General features: G+C 32.0%; 2 protein-coding genes across 2 annotated transcripts in view; one reads left to right on the plus strand and one right to left on the minus strand.

Annotated features, from left to right (window-relative positions):
• The first annotated feature begins 1,243 nt into the window (after positions 1–1,243).
• LOC148308241 (uronyl 2-sulfotransferase-like) lies at positions 1,244–6,837 on the plus strand. Its single transcript, XM_088262033.1, has 4 exons — positions 1,244–1,926; positions 3,132–3,289; positions 5,574–5,869; positions 6,502–6,837. Exons 1-4 carry the CDS (start codon positions 1,588–1,590, stop codon positions 6,708–6,710), a joined length of 1,002 nt encoding a protein of 333 aa, XP_088118159.1. The 5' UTR covers positions 1,244–1,587; the 3' UTR covers positions 6,711–6,837.
• Positions 6,838–8,407: 1,570 nt separating this feature from the next.
• LOC148308242 (obg-like ATPase 1) overlaps positions 8,408–17,609 on the minus strand; it is a 34,210-nt gene continuing 25,008 nt past the window's right edge. Inside the window, exons 9-11 of the mRNA XM_088262032.1 lie at positions 12,992–13,088; positions 10,194–10,341; positions 8,408–9,321 (exon numbers count right to left, since the gene is read on the minus strand). Coding sequence (XP_088118158.1) covers positions 9,236–9,321; positions 10,194–10,341; positions 12,992–13,088 — 331 coding nt within the window. The 3' untranslated portion in view covers positions 8,408–9,235. The remainder of the gene's footprint in view (positions 9,322–10,193; positions 10,342–12,991; positions 13,089–17,609) is intronic.

Genomic DNA, 17,609 nt, shown 5'->3' on the forward strand with positions numbered 1-17,609 from the left:
ATGAGCAACCCTGTTGTAACTGGTACATTATTATGGAAATGAACTATTTGCGGGAGATTTGATTTTTTAAATAATTTCTGAATTCTATTGTTTTTATCGGTTTTAAAAACGTTCGGAAAAATTATCTAACTGTCGCACTGTCTATCTAAGTATCTAATTGTCTACGGATTTTTTAAAAATATACTAATTTATGTCAGTATTTAGATTTATGTAATAAAAATGATACAATATTATGCTAATACAAAATTCTATTGTTACAATAAACGTAAATCTTGAAAAATTATGAAAATATCAACGTCCACAGAAGGTGAATTAAAAAATATAATTGAGAGAGAATAGGTAGAAAAATTAGATCTTATTTGTGATTAAATTGCATTTTCATAATAAAAAGGAGTTCATATTTGCATGTACGGAATATGGTCATGGTGACGATGACGGCAGATAAGTTATAAAACGAATAAATTTATATATTTTTTTCAATGTAAGTAACTTCAAATATGTATTTTTTATTTATGGGTACAAATTTGATTTAAAATCAACATATTTTTATGTAAAGCAATCTCGTAAACATAAACAATTCCTTGTAAAAATTATCCAAGCAAGTACGAGTATGTAGCCCCGAGTGTCACAGTTGTTGCTGTTATTCTCACTTTCCTCTCCTACAGTACCTACTTTTATTCCTCCACTTCCTTTCCCAATAAGAAGTAATGCCCTTCACTTGATGGTTCTCACTACGTTATCTGTATCTGATGAAATATATTTACTATATATCACCCTTCCCTTCGTGCAATTAACGATCAAGATAACACTCCATCGATAAGAAGCAGTGCCCTATGCATCATTGGGTGCGGATAAGAAGATTTAAAAATCTGGAGTTCTGAATTGATCAGCCTTCATATAATCAATGACCGAGTTAACACCACGTCAATACGACGCGGTGCCCTATGCACTACTCGGGAGCTGATGGTGAAAGAATACGAATAAAAATAATATTAAGTTAACACTATTATTGCATTATTCATTACCGATTTCAAATATATTTTTTGTTCTAAAAACATCAATTGATTTCAAATTACTCACAGCGGCATTGTGCAATACTGTTTGCATGAGATTGTCTGGCTTATGCTTAGATGTGTGGCGTGTATAAAAACATAATACAATAATACTACGAAATTAGCCTTTGCCTCGCGAGAGATCGAGCGAAGCCGCCTTATTATTTATCTGGGATTTGCGCATAATCACTGCTTCACGACCGGTCGACCAGAGCGGGTACTGGGTCGTGCATGGGAGATATCTGACCTACTGACATTTTGAAAGTTTCAAATAATGTACTTACTCATATAGCTGTAGACATACGCAAGCTTGCTGACTCAAAATACACGAGTTCACGCCAAGCGATGCACGGATTTGTTCGGACTTGTCACATTCCACATACATTTTCAAATAATTGTTACCGGAAACGTTCAAAAGTGATCAAAAAAAGAATGCACGATGTAAATTATATCTTTAGTTTCTTAGAATAATTGCGACTGGAAACACCGAGTGATTTTTGAAAAAAGAAAGAAAAATGATAAATATTTGAAAATTATGCGCCCATTTTGTCGAGGTCATTTGAAAATCGTGTTGTTCTTTTTGTTTTTTGCCGCCGTTTCGTTTTTGTTTCTTCAAGATGTCATTACGTGTCGAAAGGACGATGTCAAGTTTGCGAACGTTCTCAGGCCGACGCCGGAGCCCAACAAGAGGGTTACGAAAAGTCTGTCGGAGCTGAGGAAGATGACCGGATTGAACGGCCATGTGCTGATGTTTAATTTTGTGCCGGGCGCGGGAAGCGAGATGTTTGTTTTGATTCTGCAGTGGCTTCAGGGCAAAAACAACTTCAGACACGTCCGGTTACGGGGCGGGAAATCTGGAAAAATCGACGAACAAGTTAGTATTTTATTTAATACGTTAATGTTTTTAATAATATATTTAGACATTCCCATACGTACTTACAAATTAAATAAGAAATATACGTATATATTAGGCCGGTCCTCACCTCCTGTATCCTACCCTCATCCTGTTAAAATCTGAGATCTTTATTACATAGTTTTTGACACATGCTTTTATAATTTACTAAAGAATATCATGATGTTCTGAAAAGATCGGCTTAATCTGTTTTTTGTATGGACTTTTCATTCCGAGGTAAAACTTGTGAATAAGGATATGTGTGGCGATGTTTAAATGAACTGGTTGATCTAAAAAAAAGTTTTATATTATTTAGGTACCCAAATAATGTTACCTCACTGTTATTCAGTTGTTTTTAGTTGTGTTATTTGAACATCTTTTGCCGCACATTCGTCCCACATCACATTTCAACTGCAGAACTGAGAGATCACATTTCAACTGCATTCAGTCTACTTTCATAATATGTATATTATTCTAAATAAATGAACAATAATAATATATCTTGCACTCAGTTTTTATTATTATTTTTAATAAGCCTCCAGTTGTTTACGAGTGATTTAAATACAAGTGAACAAAAATTATATAAATATAAAGTTAGAACATAGGCTCACACTTCTACGTTATACAGTGACTAATTGCAATCAACAAAATTTTCCAAATATAAATATTGTCATTGCAGGAAATCATCACTAAGTTGAAACAAGCCCACCACTCGGATAGTCAATAAAAGCAAATATATCAAAATATTTGATTCATGTCGATGTATTTAAATATATCGTTGTCATACAGGAGAAAGTGACCAAGTGCATTTTTTACAAAAACGTATTCATCGACTGTTTGATATCTTACTAGCTTAATATTGCTCTGAAAATAATCCCAAAGGATTTTAAACTTGGAATTATAATATATTGACCTGTTAAAAAGGACTATCTGCATTGATGTTTATTTTCTTGCCAAGCAAAAGTGACTTAAATGACTCTCCTAAACATTTTACGTTTTGTTAGTTGGTCACTTTCTCTTGTACGACTACGATATAAGTCGAAATATGATTTGCCCGAGCAGTGCTCAAATTCCTTAATACGATACAAACTCCTTTTGCTGGACTGGGAACTGGTTAATTCAACCAATCTCTTTAAGCCTGAACTACCATATCTGTTTAATACAAACAAAATATGTTTTATTTTCAGAAAGAAATATCCAATGAAGTATCAACGGTTATGCAGGATTTGGCGGTTCCATTGAGTTTTGATTGCTCTACGTACTTCATTAATTTCATTAAATTTGGCTTCATCTCTCCAACATATTTCAATGTGATAAGAAACCCAAGTGACAGGATTCCATCCAAGTATGTTGACAACATAACAATATCATTTTTATTCATTCATTTTTATGCATTCTCCACTCACTAATTATAACACAGACTCGTTTGACATGATCAGAAATGGTAGAAAAATCATGTTTAATTTAGATCTGTAAAAACATGACATTAAACGTTATGCTGTGTATCAAAAACCTTAAATCAATTTTGTTATTTTTTTTGTTATTAGTTATGTTTATTATTTTATTTTATAAATCAAAAGTTATGATTTATTTAAAGAAATTTATGTAGGTGTGAACTAATGTGTAAAGGCAACTAGCCATAACTGAAGTTGCGGCTGTTTGGCGTAACACGGCTCAAAGCATTTTTATAACTGGCCTCTATCATATACAATCACAGATTTTGCTCTATCTCTTTCCTTTACCGAGATATTCATTATCCAAATAGCCGCACAATTGTATTAATTTGATACACGTGTTGGCAAAAAGCATCATTGTAAGTTAACTTTAAACTCGTTTATCTCAAAACTACTGTTTTTAACTTGCGGCTATTTGCCTTTGCAAATTAGTGAGCCGGAATAAAGTTTTGATTTACCCCAGGTTCTTCCAATATTGTAGTCATATAGGAGAAAGTGACCAAGTGCATTTTTTACAAAAATGTGATCATTGACTATTTGATATCTTGCTAGCTTAATACTGCCCTGAAAAAATCCTAAAGGATTTTAAACTTGGAAGTATAATTATATGTTTATTTACTTGTTAAAAATGTCTAACTGCATTGATGTTTATTTTCTTGACAAGCAAAAGTGATTTGAATGGCTCTCCTGAACATTTTACATTTGTTAGTTGGTCACTTTCTCCTGTACAACTACGATATATAAAGAAGAATTTAAGATTCATGTTTATAATTAAATCTGAAAATAATGAAGAGAAGGAGATGGCAAATGGTATTATTTGCAATAAAATGTATTATATTAATTTTATGATTTCCCTTGTTTAAAAAATTTACCTCGTGTGTTATATTGCGTTCTTGTATCGTAGAAATGTTGTTAAAGTTTTTCAGCTGATTTCCTTGCGCTGAATATGTATTTATTGACTGATATAAGAAATTAGATCATTATTGATCCAATATTTCATTTCACTTGTAATAAATCAATGTATCATGTAAGTTTTCTGATACATTGGTGAAAATAATATCCATAAATATATATCCTGAAAATAGGATGCCAAAAATGTAATTATGTATGTGTTGTTACTGTCTATCCCTGCGGCGAAACGGCGTGATAGTAGTAGTGGCAGTAGGAGTAGTTGTTATAATTTCGCTATTCTCCTTATTCTGTGCACATAATATCAGGTCCCCCAGACATCGACTATCACTTGAGGGTAATTTTCCTCATCTTGGGCAGCTTTAAACAGCACCTCGACGGTCCTGATCCCAGTTTTACTATCACTGCACATTATTGACTTAGATTATTTGTAATCTAGCTGCGGCTCAGTCTGGTTAAATGGAGGAAAAAACTGTCTGCTACGAGCAATGTTTAGCATTCCTGTGTTGCTGTAATTTTCAACAGATAGCACTAACATTGCAGTAAAAAAAAACATTTAAAAAATGCATAATTTTTTTTCTCATCTTGGGCAGCTTTAAACATTACCTCGACGGTCCTGATCCCAGTTTTACTATTACTGCACATTAATGACTTAGCTTACTTGTAAACTAGCTGTACGCATTACTGTGGCTCAGTCTGGTTAAATGGAAAAAAAGAGAAAGTACACATTTCTAATATGTTTAATTTCCAAATGCTTGTGGATAGCTTTCGAAAAGCACACTGTCTGCTACGAGCAATGTTCAGCGTTGCCTGTGTTGCTGTAATTTTCAACAGATAGCACTACCATTGCAGTAAAAAAAACCTTTTAAAATGCATTATTTAACCATGACATAAAATTTGCCTATTGGAATGCAACATTGTGTCAAAATTTAAAAGCAATCGGTGACCAACTTGACACACTAAGGACAGGAAAGGTATTTCTACCCGTTCGGTTGATTGATGCTTAAGAATGGGAAGTATATTTTTACCTCTTGCGCCGGCCTAATTTCAGTCAGAAAAGAAGGAATCATTTGATGTTTTTATATAAATATTATGTATCAATCTCTTTGTTAAGGTCTTACCTATATGTGCATAGTTATCAAATCCCGTCGCCAACGGTCCACAGGCATAAAAAACACCCGTCCGAAAAATGTTAATTTTTAATTGTACAAACGAACGTTAATATTTTATACTTATATAGATACTTAATTGTTTCCTGTTTTACAGGGTATGGAGAGACTTGTCGACAATAAGTAACACTGACTATTTAAGTTCTCAAGAGGAAGAAATGCTGTCGAATATTGTTGAGAACAATCTCACCATACCATATTTCTGTGGACATGACACGGAATGTGGCAAATTGAATAGCAAATGGGCTCTGGACAAAGCAAAAGAAAATGTCGAGAAATTTTATCCAGTCGTTGGAGTTCTGGAAAATCTGGAAGAAACTTTGTATGTCTTGGAGAATAAATTGCCATATTTTTTCCGTGGATCGCAGGAGATCTATGCTCAGAAATTTCATGGTACGTGGATATTTAGCACATTCAAAAACCTTTAATAATTTTTATTATTGCAAATATAAAGCTAAACTAGCAGTACACTGGAGTCCTGATACCAACCCTAATGTAAGGAAGTGAAACATGAAGTTGGCAAAAAAACAATGAAAGTTGACTGAATGCAGTCAAAACGATCAGATAAATGTAAGGTAAAGTGATGATGATAGATGTTTGAATACATGTGAAATAAGGAAAGAATGCAAGGTTGAGATAAGCATTATCGATAAAATTAAGAAAGGTGTGTTGAGATGGTTTGGACATATAGAATGAATGAGTGAGGAAAGAACACTAAAACAAAATTATGAGGCAAATGCAGATGGAAATGGAAGCAGAGGAAGTTCGAAGAAAACTTAGGATAATCAAGTATGTCAAATAGTTAAAGCGGTCAGGACAGAAATCGGAATAATTGGCGGAATTGTATGAGAAGATGCATGAACGTGGAAGAGGCGAAGAATGTTTGCAAAAACAGAGTGAGAGTATTCTCTCTGCCTACTCATGCAGGAAAACGGTGTGATGGTTAGTTAGTTATAAACCAATTATGTCATGCTTCACAAATAGAGGTTGCGTTTCTAAGTTTTTAAATTTGATTTTTTTCACAGAAAAACACAATGAATGGAAAGAAAGAACCAAATCCAAGACAAATGCGGCAAAACAATTCTTACATACAACACTAGTAATGGAGATGGAATTCTACGAATGGATTAAAAATAGACTCCTTTCACAGGCGTATACATACAATTCAGAAGAAATGCAAACCACACCAGCAACTACCCGAGGGAAATATAATTTTCAAATAGAGCAACCATAGTTTTACATTCCTATACTAATACATTGTTTGCAGGAAACACTTAAAAGTGCCTTTAAAATACTGTTGGTAGAGAGCGGGAGACACTTATAAGCGTTTTTTTTTCTTACTTTTGGTACAACCCGAGATGCCAAAAAACGTTGCGCAGATCGGAATTGGGTTCGCGGTTACTTGTGTTAATCATCTTTCTACTGTACGTGTCATGTCAGGTCCCCTTGATGTCGACTATCACTTGAAAGTAATTGTCCTTGTCTTGGGCAGCTCTCAACAGGTTCGGATCTCTGTCCAATCTCGTATATTCCGGAGTCAAGCCTAGCGGAGAGGAGCCAGCCGTACCTAGTATACGTACTCTTATTGTGCTTCAAGAGTACGGCAGAGTATGTGAGAATACTAAATACAGATGGATTATGGTATCGAAGCAAGTTGAGAAAATGAATTATTTAATATTTTCCACTTGCAACCTTGTGCTTATATATATATTTATTTATTTCATAATGTCTAAAATACAATTATTTTTTACATCTGTAAAATTTTCGTGCCATGTTCTATGGCTACAGTCATTGAGAAATGCATTATTTGTGTGAATATATAGGAATCGCAGGATCCAAATAAATAATAATAATAATAATAAATTAGTTACCTGCTTTGTATTTAGTATAGTGGAAAACAACTAATTTTTCCTGGTCTATTAGGATAAGTATGTAGGTATACATACAATATCGAACAGATTAATTGAAACAAAGCTATTTTTGTTATATATTCGTAAAAAGTTTTGTAAAATCTTTTGTTTATTAGTTATATCACAAATAATTATTTAATATGAACTCATTTGGGCTCAATCAACAATTTTACTCTTCTTGGCATCTATTATATAAGGTTTTGGCACGTGGATGCCATTTTTTCGTCTCGAAACCATACATGAATTATGGACAATATGAGTTATTCCACCGTAATGCAATCAATTTTGGAGAGCCGATGCTTACAGATTGCAGATAGATTTTCAAATAGGTTTATGTCTGGCAAAATTCTTGACCAGTCCAACACAGTTCATTGTTTTTGTGTAAAAATTTTCATTTTTTTTTTTGGATTTGTGGCAGGGGGTTAAATCCTCCTGAAATATTCCATTACCATTTGACCTTCGTTTTTGTATCTCTAGTAGTATCTTTTCCAGTAGAATTGGGTGATACTTTTCATCATGGTCCATAATATGAGGAACAACCAGCCCTGGTCCATAATATGAGGAACACCCGCAAAACATTTTTTTTAGAGGATGTTGAAAATACGAAAAAAAAGTTTTGTTTGAATTGATCTGTTCGATACTGTATGTAGATGTAACTTTTGCCCAATGATGACAATATGCATAAGATAATAATTTAACTTTTTTTATTTATTTTGTTAGAAATAATAAATTTGAAATGTTTATGGTATACTTAGCTATTTATTGATATTTGCATTTAGTTTGTCAATGTGATGTCTTGTCAGGATAAACTTACGAGAGTAGAGGATTGAATCCAGGATCTTGGAAACAAAGTCTACAATGTTACCAATACAGTGTCCTTGTTTATAAGCTACTTTACTATGTATTTTATGGATTATTGCCAAAAAATAATGGAAATAGTTTTAATATGATAATTTAGATTACATACTATTTAAAATACCTAAAAAAAAATTTTTTTGGAAATGTGGCAATAAAGAAGTCCTTATGTTTTAAAGATGTTCAGTTTATTTATATAAATAATTCATCACCCAAGTAAAAAATTGAAGTGTGCGTTTACGATAATTCAAAATAATTTCTACTCGATGGCAATTTGTGATAGAAATTGAAACAATGATATACAAAATAAAGTAAGACATTCATTAAATTTCAAAGGGCAACATTCAAATGGCTAATGATTGTAGCTAATAGCTTTAGTGAAAACATTTTTTTTTTCAAAAGCATCTTGTATTTTCGCAACCTACTACTTTTAAATGTTTTTTAGAACTAGCAGATGAAAATATTTTACAAGATGGTTTATGAAAAATGCAACAGATGGCGATAAAAAATCACATCTTTTTACAAACACTCAAAAGGTGGCAGCATCTAGAATGCATTAAAATCGAGCTTGAAAATTGTATTTTTATAAGTTCCTTCTTATTAGTGTATATATAAATTAATATCTAGGAAGCTACAAAATAGCATCATTTAGATATATTATTATCATTACTTAATTTTAAATATTCGTAATTCAATCAATTTTGCAAGGAAACTTACTAAATACATACTTCAGAAGTTATTATTCAAAAACATATTCAAAAATTTACTGTATCCAATAAAATAATTGCATAAAATATATTGTATTCATTTCGATGAAAGAAAGAATTAATCCCGTACATTATTTAATCAGTAGGGATAATGGCCAAGACTGTTTAGCGTAAGAAGAGTATGCCTCTGGAATTGCCGCTGATAGTGATTAGGGTACAGCGAACATGTAGAATAGAATCATATTGAAGTAAAGTAAATGCACCAGTAGGAGCATTACTTTGTCACGTCATTTCTTCTTGGGGTCCTTCAGCCCGGCGCCCGCGTTGAATTTGAAAAATATTATGTCTCCATCTTCAACTGTGTAGTTTCGTCCTGTAAAAAAATATACATTTATATAATTAATTAATTAAACCATATCCGCTCCCTAGGTGGAGCATATGGAGTCCACAAACTGCCTCCAGGCTTTTCTGTCGGCTGCCAGCTCCCTTCCAGATCTTGTCAGATCCGCGTCCCGAGGTTCTGACGAGAACTGACGACGAATTGTCAGCAGTGGTGGAGGTCCTGGGGGTTCGATTCCCAAGGAGTCAAAATAAATATAAGTGATTATTCACTATCATATTTATTTTATATTGCCCAGGATAGGTATCTGAAGTGAAAGCCTGATCACCTTTTATTCATGTATTGTATTTAATGATCAGGATAACACTGCATAATTAAATATATAATCTAGTACGCTATGTACCATTGGGGGCGAATAAGGGTTGTAAGAAGAAACAAATCCATTTAGAAAAACTTTTGCCTCAGATACTTATCCTGAGTATATTTTCATTTAAAAGCAGAGGCCATCCAGTTGACGTATTCAAATACATGGTTTATTTAGTTAAGTATTGTAAGTATTTTTTACGCCTGCAGACCGCTGGCGGTGGGATTTGATAATTATGTACATATAGTTAAGACCTTAACAAAGAGATTGGTATACAATACTCATATAAAATCAAACATTTCCTTCTTTTCTGTCTTTAAAATAAGGCCAGCGCAGAAGGTAAAATACCCTTCCTGTCCTTAAGTATCAATCGACCGAACGGGTAGAACACCTTTTCCGTCAGAAGTGTGTTAATATCCCATTGAGTTTTTAAATGCGAATGGTGTATATTGATGGTGATCTATCCAGCAATGTATAATATCTATATTTTTTCATTTGCTATTTCTTACAGCTATTTAATCTGATGTTATAGGCTTCATACCTTGCTGGCGGTATTTTCCGGCCGACTTGGCTGCAGCTTCACTCCCTTCCTCCTTGAAGTCCTTGAAGTGCATCACCTCAGCCATGATGAAGCCTTTCTCGAAGTCTGTGTGGATACGCCCAGCAGCTTGCGGAGCTTTAGTTCCTTTCTGATAGTCAACATCAATAACAACGATATACATTACATTAAAAACATTACCGTATTTTACACACTATAAGACACTGCGGATTATAGGACACAATTTAACCTGTTAACCTGGCGGGACATATAAATACTTCAAATGTAAACAATATCGGGTACGGGTAGGACATATGAATACATTCTTGAAATATTGTTGCGCCCTGTAATGGGCGGGACCTATATTTTCGAACAGCAAAGGTAATTAGTCATCCATATATCGCTCACTCCTTTTAACAACGTCATATATTAAAAATTGACAATTTTCAGTTACGTATGTTTTCGGAATACCCACAAAATGTACTATATCCCAGCAAAAGCGGCATAATTTTAACTTAATATTTACCCGCTACAGGGCAGAAAGTATTGTTTTTGTATTTTGAAGAAAAGCTATTGTTTAATTATTTATTTAAATATTTTTCAAATGGAGAAAAAACACTCAGGTTTTACCTAAAAAAAATCTGTTGTACAGTAAAAAGCTCAATGGCTTGATATTTATTTTTATTATATTTTAAAACTTTAAAAACGATCTCCTGAAAAATCAAGTTTTTATTTTATTATGACGTTTTTGAAAGGAGTGAGCAATATGTCTCGATATGAATTCTTTTTTATTTGGAATTTTATATTTTCCTATGGCATTTAGAAATAAACGAAAAAATATATATTTCATAGTCTTTTCATTTATTTTAAGCATAAATAAAATATATTAAATTACGTCCACCCGGCGTGACTTACTGACACGTCCTAGTGAAAGAGTTAGCCCCCGTTGTATGTTGCTTAGTTAAAAAGTGAACTCCCCGGTTAACAGGTTGAGGTATTTAAAAAAAAAACCTTTTTTACCAAAATATAGTTACCACTTACAAAAGATCAAATTATGGAAGGAAAATCAGACAGCAGAAATACCCGAAAGAATTGGACTAGGTTGGGCAGCCTTTGGAAAGATCAATCGTGACCTTAAGAATTAGGATATTCCCATAAATCTAAAACAAAAAGTACTTGAAGCATGTATCATTCTTGTGCTTACGTATGGTCTGGAAACTATAACCGTAGAACGGGGCTACTTGAACTTTGATGTGTTACTTGAGCCCAGTACAAAAAAAAATATTTAGATCGTGGTATCGATCGAAGTATCATGACAATAAGTGTCACCTGTCAGGGAAACAATGAATCATGTCGATATGTTTATTATTGTAGACTAAATAATTTTTTTTTTTTTAGTACTGGGCTGAAGTAACACATCAAAGTTCAAGTAGCCCCGTTCTACAGTACCTTGATAGCTGGGACCATATCGCTCACTCCTTTCAAGAACGTCATAAATCAAAAATCGACAATTTTCAGTTGTGCATGTTTTCGTAATGCCCAGAAAATGTACTATATCCCAGCAAAAGCGGCATATTTTTAACTTAATATTTACCCGCTACAGGGTAGAAAGTGTTGTTTTTGCATTTTGAAGAAAAGGTATTGTTTAATTGTTTTTTCAAAAATACTAAATATTTTTCAAATGGTGAAAAAACCTTCAGGTTTTACCTAAAAAAATCTGTTGCACAGTAAAAAGTTCAATAAGTGGCTTGATATTTATTTTTAATACATTGTATTATAATATTCAACATTAAAAACGCTCTCCTGAAAAATCAAGTTTTTTGATTTATGACATTCTTGAAAGGAGTGAGCGATATGTTAATTGAGATGTGCACAGCGGTCTATGGAGAGACAAATCCTAGGCTAAAATAGTCTGAAAAATAAAATTAAAAACGAAGCAATCAGACGCCGGACAAAAGTTGTCGATGTTACAGACCGTGTTGCCTAACTAAAGTGGCAATGGGTGGATCATGTTGCGAGACAAGGAACGGGGAGATGGGCATCCAGAATTCTGCATGGACACCATAAGACATGAAGATGGAATAGGCCGGCCACAAAAAAGATGGGCCGATGACATTGTCCCCATTGCGGGTAAAACATGGGTCAAAAAAGCCCAAACTAGGCAAGTTTGGAAGTTGTAAGAAGAGGCCCATGTACAGCAGTGAAGAGACGGTTGAAAAAAATACAAAAAAATGTTACCACGGCATTTTGAGGCTCTCGTGGAATCCTTGTCGGAGTTATGGGGGTCTTCACCTCAGAAAACATTGCATTATACAATTGTAGAGTGGTTACCATATGTACTAATTACATTGATACAAAAAGTAATCACTACAAAGATGCAAGGTCTGTACTAAAATATTTCATATGCAATAGTATGCTTTATAAACTGATGTTTATACCTCATATTAGGAATGGTGTGAAAAGTACATACTTGTTATATCATTCAGGAGCATGCTGTTCAATAGTACAAATTCCATAATTAAAATGTAACTTTGTTTTAAAATCACTATAAATATTTTATTGTAACTTAATTATAATGTCTACCGGTTTCAAAGCTAACCGCTTCTTTATCAAGACTGATTAATGCTTGTCTTGATAAAGAAGCAGTTAGCTTCGAAACCGGTAGGCATAATTAAGTGATAATAAAATATTTATAGTGATTTTAAAACAAAGTTACATTTTAATTATAAAATGGAAAATCACAAAGTTAGTGCTTCAAATATAGATTATTTGTAGTTCAAATTCCATTAAAAAGAAAATACCTGAATGGTCCATGCTTTGACTTCATCAGCTCCGGCGGTGAAGAAATATTCTAGCTGAAGTGCCTTGTATCCATGGACTATAATTTTATCCAGAGCACTAAAAAAATATATTAATTCATTTATTTATTCGTTTTATCATCATACACATAATTACAAATTACTGAAGCATATATATTAACACATTGTTTGCGGGAAACGCTTAAAAACGCCTATTACATACTGTTGGTAGAGAGCGGGAGGCGCTTGTAAGCGTTCAATTTGCTTACTGGTAAAGCGCGAGACCCCAAAAACATTGTACATATCGGAATTAGGTTTGTGGTTACTTGTCATTAGTATATGACCCTAATTAGTACACTAAGTAGGGCCGGGGTTGATGAAAAAACCGCCCGATGACAATGTGCTAAGTTTTCGAAATTTCAGTAAGGTGGCTGTCAATCATGGATAGAATAACGAAATATATACATAGTATAAAGTGATCTCTTAAACCAGCCAATGGCAGGTCGTAAGCCCTGCAAATGCCCAGACTCAATAAAAACGTCTTTGTGTATGTATATGTAGTTATATCAATAAAATCTTGAATTCCTATTAGGTTTTGCATAATTTTTCCACAGATAAATTTTACTTATTAACTACACGATATTTTTTATTTTAAATAAAAAATAAATTGTACACCAAATTAAGCAAAATAAATGTTTACATTACCTTTATAAAATACTACCACTGTACCTTATCCGCACCCAATGGTGCATAGGGCAGTGCATCAAATCGATCATTTATTTTATCAAGACACGGTGACGAGTTCTTCACTTCAGGTAATAATACTAACAATAATTTTGGATAATTTATATAGTGCCATTTTCGTAAAATACTACCTCAAGTTGTAATATTAAATAAATAATAGAGTGAAAAAACCTTTCTTTTTTTTTTAATTTTGACCCCTCTGGGTTTAAACCCGAGACCGCTAGCACGATGGGCAAATGTGCTAACCACTACACTATGAAGTCGGACGAATAAAAATTTAGAAAAATACATAATTATAAAACAATTTAAATAAAACATGTATTTGTGTTTTGGCGTGTGAAGTTCCCCGTAGAGTAATGGTTAGCGCATTTGGCTGCCATGTTGGATGTCCCGGGTTCAATTCCCAGGTAGGTCAATGTAAATTAAAGTCTTCTTCTTCTTTTTGGCCTGTTTTTAAGAGGGATTAGCGCCTCATTGATTAAAGTGATTTTTTTATTTTAATATTTATTTTATATCGTCCTGGACTGGTAACCGAAACGCAAAACTGATCATCTTGCTTTCTATTAATGCAGTGCCCTATGCACCATTTGGTGCAGATAAGGGTTAGAAGTGTGAAGGTACCTACATTACTGACTCCGTCTACGATCGAACTCATTCAATTAAAAAAAATGAGTTTATTTTTCGAAAAAAAAGTAGTATGTTTATAAATTATAATATCAAAATTAAGATAATATGGTAATGTGTTCAGCTCCGAAAATGATCGTGAGAAAAGATTCAGAACCGCCATTATAAAATTTTATAATTTGAGATTCCTTGGAACGCAAAATTTAAATTTGGTTATATATTTTTTTAAAGCGGCGAACAATATATTTTCATTGATTCGGCAGTAATATCTATCCTTTTAAATGTTACTTGGTAAATGAAAAATCACTATTTCTACAAACACGTGTCACAAAAGATTTAAAGAAATAATGGTATACCAAGTAAAATTTAAAATGAAAATGAAAAATACATTATTAAATTACCGTGTATTATGTATTGATTTGGCATTAACTTTGTGGAACATCGTGATTTTAATACAAAAACCATTTTTTGGGTTTATTAATGTAAAAACGACTAGTTTTGAGAACTAGGGATGTTCTCGAAACTAGTCGTGTTTACATTAATAAAATCAAAAGTGGTATTAAAACATGTGTTTAATTTTAATATTTAAATACGCGCATATGTAAAATAGCTACAATAAACGAATCTAGATCTCTAGGTATCTTCTTCTTCTTCTTTTAACCATTAAACCACCGAATGGTGCATAAGGCACTGCAAGTTATCGACGCAGTGATAGCTTGAACGTTAATCAAATACATGAAAGCAAGGTGATCAGTCCTGCGCTCTAAATGCTTGGATTTAGGAGTGGATTTAAAAAAAAATGGAATGACGTAAGTGAAGGAGCTCAGGGTGGATAACATCACTGCTAAACTAGAAAGGAAATGGAGGAGGAAAAGGAACGTAGCAGTAATAGCTAGGATTGCATACGTACTCATTTGTACGAGTCCTTGCAAAGACGTAAGCAAAAAACTACTTTGAAAAATGTGGAATATGTTTTTGTTGGTGTAATTCATTGAATGATTGTATTTTTTTTATTGGATTCCTAAATGCAAATACGAATCCTAGAGATATAAAATAATATTTAATGATAGCAATCCTATGTAACTAACTTGGAAATAGGGTCTTTTCACGTATTACTTTCATTTAATTAATTATTTTATTGTAAAACCTTTATACTGTAAATTGTTATTGTATGTATCGTATGTAATGTATATAATCTAAAAATTAAAAACAAAACAGATAATAATAAATAATAAAAAAGTATAAACATGTAGGTATCTCGGCTCAACACAGGCCATGCCTAAAGAGCCGTAATACATATAGTAAAAAAAATTATGTATCTGTGAAATAAATAAAAAAATCTAATAATTATAAAAATTAAGAAGATGCACTTTTTTTACGATGTTAAGTAAATTTTTAATTACTTACAAAGTAACATTTTCGCGCTCTATGAAATCCACGTCGTAGCTTTTATTGTGTTATTCACAATGCTCCATACAATTAAAGGTCAAACCGCCTCTTTTAATTTTTCAAACTATCCGACTTGAATATAAAAATAAAACACTGTACGACCACTTTTTGAGTTTATTAATGTAAACACGACTAGTTTCGACAACTACAGACGTTCTCACCGACAGGTTAAAATACAAACTAAGTTTGTTATTAAACAAGAGTTTGTATTTTCACCTACTGATGGGAACATGCATAGTTCTAGAAACTAGTCGTGTATAAATTAATAAACTAAAAAAGTGGTTTTATACCCCGTAAATGCCCAGACTTCCATATTCTTCTTCATCTTTGATGAGATGTCAAAAAATAATATGAAAATAACTCCTGTAATTGGAGATAATCCAGATTTTGTAGATAGATAGTCCAGTATTTGGACACACTCAAAATGTTGTATTCTTCTTCATCTTTGATGAATGTCAAAAAATAATGTGAAAATAACTCCTGTAATTGGAAATAATCCAGATTTTGTGAACAAGTATTTGAACACACTCAAAATGTTGTATTCTTCTTCATCTTTGATGAGATGTCAAAAAATAATACATATCGAATATTTGTGAAAGGACCCCGGTTCCGTGTCGGCCGCATCGCGCCGATTATCCCCAAATAAAATAATATCGCCTAACAAAAAAATAACAACCACCAAACAATTTGGATACGAGACAATCAAAGCAATAATGGTACGTCTGTAGGCGACCATCCCGGGCCATTCGGCTGTCGAATTATCGTAATTAGGGTCCGGTGGAGCCAATGGCGCCGCGGGAGGACCAGCGCGTTTCGATATTACGATATATTCACAAATATGAATATTAAATATATAAAAGATAAAAACCCTTATCCGCACCCCAATGGTGCATAGGGCACTGCATCATATAAATGCAGTGTTATCTTGATCGTTAACACATGAAGGAAAGGTGATCAGCCCTCCGCTTAAGGTTACCAGTCCAGGGTAATATTGAATAAATATTAAATTAAAAAAAAACACTTATATTTATTTTACCTCCCTTGGGAATCGAACCCGGGACCTTCAGGACGGTAGCCAAACATGCTGACCATTACACTATGGAGGCGGACAAATATTATCATTATTATTTATTCTACCCTACGGATGATATGTCAATACTTAGGGAATATATATATATATATATATATATATATATATATATATATATATATATATATATATATATATATATATATATATATGTATATATATATATGTATATATATATATATATATACATATATATATATATATACATATATATATATATATACATATATAAATATATATATATATATATATATATATATATATATATATATATATATATATATATATATATATATATATATATATATATATATATATATATATATATATATATATATATATATATATATATATATATATATATATATATATATATATATATATATATATATATATATATATATATATATATATATATATATATATATATATATATATATATATATATATATATATATATATATATATATATATATATATATATATATATATATATATATATATATATATATATATATATATATATATATATATATATATATAAATATATATACATATATATATAAATATATATACATATATATATATAAATATATATACATATATATAATATATATATATATATATATATATATATATATATATATATATATATATATATATATATATATATATATATATATATATATATATATATATATATATATATATATA

This window comes from Brachycentrus maculatus, unplaced genomic scaffold, assembly GCF_059751285.1.
Source record: "Brachycentrus maculatus isolate JH-2025_06_01 unplaced genomic scaffold, ASM5975128v1 h1tg000172l, whole genome shotgun sequence".
Classification (NCBI taxonomy): domain Eukaryota; kingdom Metazoa; phylum Arthropoda; class Insecta; order Trichoptera; family Brachycentridae; genus Brachycentrus; species Brachycentrus maculatus.

Coding starts and splice junctions, on each gene's coding strand:
- LOC148308241 (XM_088262033.1), top strand. CDS start 1,588: ATGCGCCCATTTTGTCGAGGTCATTTGAAAATCGTGTTGTTCTTTTTG. Junction 1,927..3,131: donor CTGGAAAAATCGACGAACAA/GTTAGTATTTTA, acceptor TTTTATTTTCAG/AAAGAAATATCCAATGAAGT. Junction 3,290..5,573: donor AGTGACAGGATTCCATCCAA/GTATGTTGACAA, acceptor CCTGTTTTACAG/GGTATGGAGAGACTTGTCGA.